Here is an 11,818-nt window from a genome sequence, read left to right as displayed (position 1 = left end):
AAATAAAACAAACGTAAAATGACTAGAAATTTTTATATCTGAAATAATATTGATAAATCTTCAAATAATATATATACACATACAGATATTATATATATATATATATATATATATATATATATATATATTATAATAGTACATTAGAGAAACCTAGAATTATGAAACCTTCTAAAAGTTTCTTAATATATGTATATTGATAATATTATAAAATGTATAAATAATTATATATATATATATATATATAAATATATGTGTAATTATAAAAACATGATAAAAGTAATAAATGGAGGTTAATATATTCCACCATATATAGTACTATATCTATAATATTTCATTTACATTATAAAATCTAATATTTCGAATCCATATATAGAATATATTGTATATATTATATATGTATATACATATATATATATACATTACATTTTTCTTGAAATATGTGATTATTTTAATATTATTTAAAAAAATAAATAAATAATACTATTCTTTAATCAATAAACAAAAAAAAGGACTCCTTTGCTAATTAAATGAAACAACTGTAAAAAAGGGTTCATTTGTTTTCTTATTATTATTTTCGAAATATTGTGAATTCTTTTTATTTTATTTTACAATATATAATCACGTATAAATTATATAAATATATGAAATATGTATAGTACATCTTTTTATATTAAGAAATATATATAATATATATAAAATGAAGGGGAAAAAAAAAAAAAAAATAAATAAATAAGTAAAACATAGAAAAGATGATATAAAATAAATATTGGTATTATATTTACATAACATATATAAAACATTAATTATGAGATTTTTTTATTTTCTTTCTTTTATATATATATATATATATATATATAATAAAAATATATATCAATTTGATGTTCAATTTTATTTATATATATTCTTATTATTTTTTTTTTAACTGAATTTTCAAAATTGTTCATAAATATAAATTATTATAAAAAAATATATTTATTTTTATTATATAATTTTTTTTATATATATAAAATAAAAAAATGCATATATATATATATAATATATTTAAGGGAAAAAAAGAAAATGATTTTATAAAAAAAATACAGAAATTAAATAAACATTATAAAAAAAATAAAGAAAGAAAGAAATAAACTTAAAAATTTTTTGAAATTCTTCCATTAAAATTAAAATTTATTATTTCAATTACAATAATGTTTTCACAACAAGTTTATTCATTATATATTTCATTTATACATAATAATATTTATAATATTATTAAAATAAATATTTAAAAAAAAAAAAAAAAAAAAAAAAAAAAAAGTTTAAATATTTATATATTTTATACTATTATATATTAATTAATATTAATATAAATTTATATTATATTGAAAAAAAATTTGTGATTACATATATAACATATATTTTTTTTTATTTATAAATAATATTATATAAATAAAAATATAAGTATTAATATAATAAAATAATAATAATAATATATAGGTTTTTTATAATATATATAATATATATATTTATATATTTATATTATGCAATAAAGAACATTATAATATTAATATAGGTAATATATATAGTAAAAATATTATAATAAATATATATATATATATGTATATTTTTTATATATGAATTTGTTATTTTTTATATTATATATATATAAATTAATATATATAATTATGAATAGCAATATATATAATATAATGTTCTTCAAATGGTATATATAATAAATAATAAATATATTTTTTATATAATAAATTTTTTTTTTTTTGTTTTTTTTTCATATATATATTTCAAAATGCACTGGTATAAATTTATAATCCCCTAAAAATAGGTTATGGGGTTTTTTATTAATACATGCATGGAAACGCACTATTTTATATTCATTTAAAAGGAAACAATAAATAAAATATAAAACATATAATAAATATATGTTTATTTTATAAATATTTATATACTTTTCAATTTTAAGGATAATAATAATGATTTTTTTCTATTTTTTTATTATGACGTTATAAAACATTTTATGTTCCCTTAAGAAGTAACGAATTATATATATATATATATATATATATGTTTAATTATTTATATACTTGTATATATATTTTGTATATAAGAGAAACTATGTTATATAATTTTATTTTTTATTCATATATTTCATAATAAATCATATGTTTAAGTTTTATTTTATATGCAATTCTCATAAGCGATATATTCACATTTTAAATAATATAGAAACATTAAAAAAATATAAAAAGTAAATGTTAATAACTTATATATATATATAAACAAATATATTGATGTATTTATTAATCCTTGTATTTTTTTTTTTTTTTTTTTTGCACACACATATATAAATATATATTTTTTATTATAACCTGTTCATAATAATTTATATATATATATATATATATATTTCATTTTGGCTGATTAGTTAAAACATTATTTCCTGTACATTCATAATTTTTTGTAATTTTTTTTTTTTTTATTATCTGCATTGATTTAACTGTTTGTTATTTTAAAATATAATTCACCATATAATGGTATCATAATATTATCTCTTTTGCTTTATTAAAGATTCGAAAAGGAAAAGTGGTCTAAAATATAACATATTGCAAAGATATGTATTCATTAAATAAACGATATGTCTTATTTTTACAAAGATATTATATATATTACTATATAATTTATTTTTGTGTTCTTGAATAATGCTTTCCAAAAAAAAAAAAATTAATAAAATAAAAAAAATAAATAATAAAACAAATAAAACAAATAAAACAAATAAAACAAAATAAAACAAATAAAACAAATAAAACAAAATAAAAAAAAATAAAAAAAACGTAAAAACAAGTGTAAAACAGAATGAAATAAAAATAGAGAAATTTTTAACTTAATCCCATAAAAGAATAAGGGAAACTCACAAAAAAAAAAAAAAAAAATACTTTTAAACGATTAAAAATTATAAATAAATAAATAAATATATATATATATATATATATATATATATATATCATTTAATTTGCTGATAATTAGATAAGGTTTTATACAAACTTTTTCATTTTTGGCACAAATATATTAAATGATAAAAAAATAAAATTATTTTTTTATAGCTCCAATCCTAAATATTTCTTCCTATTTATTTTTATGTAAGGTTTCAATTTTTGTTCTTTTTTATATGTTTATTATAAGAAATCGAACTTTCTATAATTCTCTTGGATGCTTCTTTATTAATTGTTAATGATCTTTTTTCTTCCACATTTGTTTTTGCTTTTTCTTTTATTTCTTTCATTAAAGCTTGTACATTTTTTAACTCATTTTTAATAGGGTGATTAGTTAAGACATCACCAGATAACTTTAAGTAAGAATAAAAAATAGAACAAATAGAATACGCAAGAAAGGAATTATATTCCGCATATTCAATAGGAGTTAACACGTTTTCTAAATCTTTTATATTAAAGTTTTCATTTAATAATCTGAAACTTTTTTGAAACTCCTTAATAGGGAGGTCTATACTTTTGACTGATTCCGTACCAACATCTTTTTTTGTTTTTGTTTCTATACTTTCTTCTTTATCAACAGTTTTATTTTTAGTAATTTCTTCCATGGTAACTTAAAAGAATAAATAAAATATATATATGTATATATAATAATAATAATTATTATAATAATAACATATAAGTTATATGAATATATATTTCTAAATTTATATATTCATTTTATAATAAATGTCTTTAAAAAAAATTGAAAATTACATAATATAAAAATAAAATCTTTATCTATAATATATTATATTATTTATTCTTGTTATTCCTTTTTTTTTTTTTTTTTTCTATATTTTAAACATTTTTATATTATATATATGTATATATTCATCAGTATTAATTCAATTAATAGTATATATATATATATATTATTGATTAAAGTCCATTCCTTTTTTTGAAATACGATAATTTATATAGAACCTACAATCATATTTTGTAGAAATAAATCATCTTCATAATTTTTTGTTCTCTTAAAAAGATAAGATTGCGTCGTATCGTATATATTTGTATATGTAGTTTAAAGCACTTAACCTTTTTAAAATATATAAATACATATATATAATATATATATCCTTTTATTATAATATGTTACCATAATAACAAGAAACATATACAAAAATCCTTTTAGAAGTATTTTATTTTATCTGTTTTTTCATTAATTTTTCTATAAAATATACTTCCTTATATGATTAATGTTATATAAAATTTTTATTTAATATTTATAATAAGAAAAAAATATAAACGAAAATCATACTTTTGTTCAAATTTTAAATTTATATAGATGTACAATTTTACATATATACAATTCATCAAATTATTGTGCCATATATTATATATAATATAATGTAATATATAATGTATATAATATAATGTATATAATATAATGTATATAATATAATGTATATAATATAATGTACATAATATAATGTACATAATATAATATAATATAATATAATATAATATAATATAATATAATATAATATAATATAATATAATATAATATAATATAATATAATATAATATAATATAATATAATATAATATAATATAATTATAATATAATCCTCATATAAAAAAGTAATAATATTCACAAAGGCACTTCAATATTATAAATATATATATATATATATATATATATATATATATATATATATAATTAATGAGACTTTAAAAATAAATATTACATTTGATTTATTTTTATTTATTTATATAAATAAATAAAATATGTTTTGAGTATAGTGTTTATAATAAAATGTACATTTTCAGATATTATTTTAATATATGTACTGGTAATAAAATATATAATATATATGTATGTATTAATACTATTATATACTTTTCTATATTATATTAATTTAGTAGAATAAGGGAAATGTGAAGTTCAATAAAATAATAGAGGAAAAGAATTCTGAATTTTTCTTTTCCCTTTTTTGTATTATAATATATATATTATATATATATATAATATATAGTAGAATTACATTTTGTAAAAGTGTGCTTCACATTTTTTATTTTTTGTAAATTTTGTTTATCACTTAAAAAAATAAAAATTTATGAGTGTTAATATTATATTATATATATAAATTATATTTATATAGAATATTTTATGTTATAAAAATTATTACTCATATTTTTATTTTAAAACTCTTTTATTTTATATTTTTTTTTACATATAATATAAAATTTAAGTAAAAAAATTTATGAATATATTATATATAATATTATATATAATAATATATTATATTATATTACAATGCATTTGACTTTTTTTTAACAATAATATATATATATATATATATTTTTTCTATATAAATGAACAATTTATTAAAGGATGTTATATATATATTTATTATATATTATTTATTATAATTATATATAATACATTTTTAATAGTATATATTATATATATATATATATATATATTATATATATATAGATGATAGAAAAAAGAATTATATAAATATATATTGTTTTGATATGTAATTTTCTTTTTTCTTGAAATATATATATATATATATATATATATATATATATATATATATATATATATATATATATATATATTTATATTTATATTTATATATATATATAATTATAGAATATGTTATTTTTTTTTTAATAAATATAATAGTGATAAAATTATAGTCCATACATTTTGGTGATGTTTTCTGGCCAACCATTTTATTTCAGGCAGAAAAAACTAGAAAAAAAAAAAAAAAAAAAATTAAATAATAAATATATAAATATATATATTTATTTATATAATATATGATTGTATTGAAAATGTTAAAATGAGTGAATTGAATATTATTGATAATAATGAAAAACATAGTAAATATAAATTATATAAATATTGTAGAAATTATATAAATGATTTTAAAAATAAATATATGATGGGTTATTCATCGAATTTGTATAAAAATAGTCCCAACAAATATTACTACGATACGCGAAATAATAATAATAATAATAATAATGGTTATTATTACCATAATTATAATAATGGTTATCAAATACGAAATAAAAGAAATCGTAGTTTTGAGACTGTAAGTAATTCAAAAAACAAACATAAAATTTCGAAAAAATATAAATATAATAATGAACCCCATGAAAGTTTTAGAGACTATGATTACAAAAGCAAACCTAGTTATTCTTCTGTAAAAAAAATTTATGATAGAGAACAGAAACGTTATAACAAGATGTTTGTGGAATCAAGGTATAATGAAAATCATAAGAATAAATATATAAATAATTACAATCTATCAAGGAAAAGAAATTATTATTCTTATAAAAAAAAAATATACACTGATAGAAGAAATTTTGATACGCATTTTGGACAAGGTAATATAATATATAATAATGAATATTATTTAATAAATGATGGTTCAAGTTTAAATAAAAAACGGTTTCATTATGCTAAGGGTAGTTTTAGAAGTAGATCCAGAAGCAAAAATTATAATACCTATAATTTGGAAAACTCAAAGAAAATGAAATATAGTAGTAGACATAACATTTATAGATATCATAATGGAAATAAAAATAAATCCATCTCAAGATGGGAAGATAATTATACATATAAAGATATATATCAACCCTCAAGTTCCTTGTATAAATACAAACGGAGGAGTAATTTTACGAAGGATGACAATTCTATAAAATCGAAGATGCATTATGAAAATAAAAAGACGGATCACCTTTATAGTTATGAGGACAAATATTACAACAAGTATGATGACAAATATGATGACAAATATGATAACAAGTATGATGACAAGTATGATGACAAGTATGATGACAAGTATGATGACAAGTATGATGACAAGTATGATTATGGAGAAGAAGAACATAGACAAGAATATTATGAGAAGAAAAAAATATCTTTTAATAATAGTACTAATAATAGGAGGAGTATAAATTATGATGATGTTCAAAGAGAATTAAAGAAGAGGAAAAAAAAAAAATATTCAAATGAATCCAAAGTTTATGATTCATTAAAAAGAGATGAAACTAATCATCATACTACTAATAATTCTTATTTAAATGAGATAAATAAAAAAAATTCGAATTTATCAAATAATTATGTAGCAGTAAGAAATAAAAAAAGAGATAAAGAATATATCAGTGATAGTAATAAAAGTAGGTTTTCAAATAAAGGTAGCTATTATACGCAAAAGAAAAAATTGCATGTAGACAAGTATGATAAAGATTCACATAATAGAACTATTTCTAGAACGTCATCCGATTATTATTCTAGAAAAAAATATACACATAAAAGAAATAGGACGAAAACATCTGATACAGAAGATAAAAAAGAAAGGAAAAAGAAGAAAAAAAAAAAGGAAAATAATGAATCAGATGATGAAATTGTTCATTTTAGTTGGAAGAAAGGTATGCTATTAAATAATTCCTTTTTAGTTATAAGAAAAATGGGAGATGGGACATTTGGTAGAGTTTTATTATGTCAACATATAGATAATAAAAAATATTACGCTGTAAAAGTTGTTCGAAACATAAAGAAATATACACGCTCAGCTAAAATTGAAGCAGATATTTTAAAAAAAATACAAAATGATGATATTAATAATAATAATATTGTTAAATATCATGGGAAATTTATGTATTATGACCATATGTGTTTAATATTTGAACCATTAGGTCCATCATTATATGAAATAATTACAAGGAATAATTATAACGGATTCCATATAGAAGATATTAAATTATATTGTATAGAAATATTAAAAGCTTTAAATTATTTACGTAAAATGTCTTTAACGCATACAGATTTAAAACCTGAAAATATTTTATTAGATGATCCATATTTTGAAAAATCATTAATAACTGTTAGAAGGGTTACTGATGGAAAAAAAATACAAATTTATAGAACCAAGTCTACTGGTATAAAATTAATTGATTTTGGTTGCGCAACATTTAAAAGTGATTATCATGGTTCTATTATTAACACTAGACAATATCGAGCTCCAGAAGTTATATTAAATTTGGGTTGGGATGTATCTAGTGATATGTGGAGTTTTGGTTGTGTTTTGGCTGAATTATATACAGGTTCCTTATTATTTAGAACCCATGAACATATGGAACATCTGGCCATGATGGAAAGTATTATTCAACCTATACCAAAAAATATGTTATATGAAGCAACCAAAACAAATGGATCCAAATATGTAAATAAGGATGAGTTGAAATTAGCTTGGCCAGAAAATGCATCCAGTATTAATTCTATTAAACATGTTAAAAAATGTTTACCCTTGTATAAAATAATTAAGCATGAACTATTTTGTGATTTCTTATATTCCATATTACAAATAGATCCAACACTTCGACCGTCACCCGCCGAATTATTAAAGCACAAGTTCCTTGAAGAAAATTATGAGTACTATTAACATAACATAAAAGTGACACCAAAAGGGTGCAATGATATAAAATATATATATATATATATATATATATATATTATTTCATGTGAAGCTTAAATATTACTCTTTACTTTAATTCATTTATTTTTATTAATTATTATTAATTTTTATTAATTTTTATTTGTTTCTCACACATTTATTTTTTTAATGTTATTTATAAAAATTACTTATATTTTTATTATATATATATATATTTTTTTTTTTTTTTCAATAAACCCTTATAATATATTGAATTAATCTTTTTTTTTTTTTTTTCTTTTAATATTAGATATGTCAGTTTTAGAATAATAAAATGAGGGAAATGTTTTATCCCCCCCAAATTATGATTTATTTCTAGATAGTTAATATTTTATATGTTACCATATACATATATATATATATATATATATATATATATATATATATATCATATATAAATATTAATATATATATATATATCATATATAAATATTAATATATATATGTACAAATAACAGCTCATTCCTTTTTCATAATTCGTTAATCGCACATATATCCTTTTAGATAAATGAAATAAGAAAAAATAATTATTATGTTTTTGTCTTATTAACATTTAAATTTTAATTTAAAATATATATATATATAATAATTATTTCATATAAAAATAGAATAATTCTTTATTATTTTATTTGTTCAGTACAGGGTCGTCAAAAGTTTCCTTGCTTGAAATCCATTTCCACCTAAAGAAAAGTGCATATTGAATATATATATATGTATATATTTATATACATTATTTGATGGAACACATATATATGTATATATATATATATATATATTTTTTACCTGTTAGCATGTAGAAATATTCCAACTTGTTAATATCAAAGTTGTATATGACATTTTGATTATATAAATGGGCAAGATAGTTTTTAAATTCTCTTATGGTAAAGTTTCGAATGATTTTTATTTGTTTTTTATGAATACCTAAAAGTTCAGGTTGGAAGTTTCTTCTATTTTCTCTATCCCAACACGTTGAAGCTATTTTAAAACACCTCTTATATTTAGAAGTATCCCATTGTAATAATAATTTTGGAATAGTAAAATAATAGGTTGGAATGTATCCATTATATTTAGTATTTTCAAAATTAATAGATAAATATTCAGAAACACTTAAATTATAATTAAATTGATCTAAACATATTAATAAAGGGAACTGATTTTGTTTTTTCAAATGTTCAAATAATGCATATATACATAAATTTGAATATGCTGAATTATTTATTCCTATTTTAGATAATTCTAATAAATTAGTAGGTAACGCAAATTTATCTAAAAGATTTGGTATTTTAATATTATCATAATAAAATTTATATAATTTTTGTTTACATTTGAATTTTTCATTTTCGTTTAAATTCTTATAATTTTCATCATTTAATATTTCTGTTTCTATAGCTTTCTGAATAATATTTTCATATATCCTTTTATTATATAATAAATGTGTCCCATCTAAACAAGTATTATTTATTATATTTTTATTAACTAATATTTCTTTTAAAAATGTTTCATTTATTTTTACAATATCTTCAAGAAATTGTCTACTTAGTTCTGGCTGTATATATAAATTTGTATTACTACGTACGATATTATTTATATCGAATTTGTATTTTTTTACATCTGGGATAAATATAACAAACCATTTATTTAATTTAGCCCATAGGACGACACTATTCAGAATACAACTTTTTCCAGTACCCCTTTTTCCATCAATAAATATGCTTCTACTTTGATAAAGAGATGTGCATTTTCTATTCCTATTATTACTAGTATTACTATTATTCATATTTATTTCATCGTCGTTTTCTTTTATATTATTGTTTATATACTTCTCTATTAATTCTCTTGTATCATTCTGCACACTCTCACATTCCCTATACCTATCATAATAACAAGATACATTATCTCCTTTTTTTAAAAAATAATTATCTAAACCAAGAGATTCTCTTTCTTCTTTTAATTTATAAACATCTTGACAATATTTTAACTCCTTAATAATTTCATATGTCTGTTTTCTATATAACAAGCCGACTCCTTTAATATTAGATATATTAAACTTATTATTATTATTACTACTGTTTTTATTTAATTCGTTCATAAATATATGAAAATTCTCATCATTATCTGTATGCATTAATATATCCTTAGGTAATTCACCAGCTAATCCCTCAGGGAATAAATTATCTAAATATTCTTTTTCAAAAATAAAATATTTATCTATATTTTTGAAACAAAAATCAGATGAATACATTTCTTTTCTTATTTTATTATCATTTGTTACATTTATATACATATTTCTATTAAAAAAAAAATTAGCAATATTCCGTTTTACTTTGTTATCTTCAATATTTAATAATTTCTTATATCTTTCTTCTTCATATGGATAGGCGACTAGCTCTTTGTTAAATATTTTGGAAAAATCATCATTAAGTGTTTTATTGCTTTCTCTATAACTACGATGTACTCTGCTACTATTACTGATGGAGGGAATATTATAAGTGTTGAATGAACGAAAAATAGTCAAACAATTTTTCATAATAAGTTGGTGCCTTTTAAATAGCATAACGTATTCAAATTATATGTTCTCTCATCAAAATAAATAAATAAACATATGTATATATATATATATATATATTATTTACACCTTGAAGATATAAAGAATGAACTAAAAAATAATATAGCATTTATGTTATATGTGTGTATATATAAAGTAATATAAACATATATTTTATTATATATACTTTTTTTTTTAATTTGACGAAAAAACTGTGCCCCCCAAATATAAAGGCAACAAAAAAAAAAAAAATATATATATATATATAATAAAATATATATGTTAATATACCAATTAAAAACAAAATATATATACTTATTTTTTTATAATATATATATATATATATATATATATATATATATTTGAACGTTGCTGTTTCTATTTTAATAGATTCGCACATTTATAAAACTCATATTTTAATATTACATATATTAAATAAAACACCGAAATGTCGAAATTTATAATTTATGTAATATTTTTTATAAATACGTAATCTTAATAGAATCTATTATATAAGAATATTATTCTGTAAGTATTTCTATTATATTATTTTTATAATGATCTACAAATTATTATATTTAATACTTCAAAAATATATATATATAATTATATATTTTTTTATGTTCAAATAAGGGTAAAATATAAAGTGTTAAATTAAAAACATAAAAAAAAAAAAAATAATAAAAAAAAAAATAAATAAATAAATAAATACATATATTATATATATACAACAGCCTAATTAATTTTGGGGATATATTTATGTCCCTTTAACCAAATATTAAAAGCATAATATAA

General features: G+C 17.2%; 3 protein-coding genes across 3 annotated transcripts; 1 reads left to right on the top strand and 2 right to left on the bottom strand.

Moving 5' to 3' along the window:
* Positions 1-3,139: 3,139 nt before the first annotated feature.
* PRSY57_1444800 (hypothetical protein) lies at positions 3,140-3,589 on the bottom strand (the record flags this gene model as incomplete). The annotated part of the gene is made up of 1 exon (XM_012910045.2): positions 3,140-3,589. The coding sequence occupies one exon, from the start codon at positions 3,587-3,589 to the stop codon at positions 3,140-3,142; it is 450 nt and encodes a 149-aa protein (XP_012765499.1).
* Positions 3,590-5,817: 2,228 nt separating this feature from the next.
* Positions 5,818-8,427, top strand: PRSY57_1444700 (protein serine/threonine kinase-1; the record flags this gene model as incomplete). Its single annotated transcript, XM_012910044.2, has 1 exon — positions 5,818-8,427. The coding sequence occupies one exon, from the start codon at positions 5,818-5,820 to the stop codon at positions 8,425-8,427; it is 2,610 nt and encodes an 869-aa protein (XP_012765498.2).
* Positions 8,428-9,111: 684 nt separating this feature from the next.
* PRSY57_1444600 (mitochondrial ribosomal protein S29 precursor, putative) lies at positions 9,112-11,032 on the bottom strand (the record flags this gene model as incomplete). Its single annotated transcript, XM_012910043.2, has 2 exons — positions 9,112-9,158; positions 9,262-11,032. The coding sequence occupies 2 exons, from the start codon at positions 11,030-11,032 to the stop codon at positions 9,112-9,114; spliced, it is 1,818 nt and encodes a 605-aa protein (XP_012765497.2).
* Positions 11,033-11,818: the final 786 nt, after the last annotated feature.

The sequence above is a fragment of the Plasmodium reichenowi genome, chromosome 14 (genome assembly GCF_001601855.1).
Source record: "Plasmodium reichenowi strain SY57 chromosome 14, whole genome shotgun sequence".
Taxonomy (NCBI): domain Eukaryota; phylum Apicomplexa; class Aconoidasida; order Haemosporida; family Plasmodiidae; genus Plasmodium; species Plasmodium reichenowi.
Note: the sequence above shows the minus strand (reverse complement) of the source record. Positions and strands in the feature narration are given on the sequence as shown.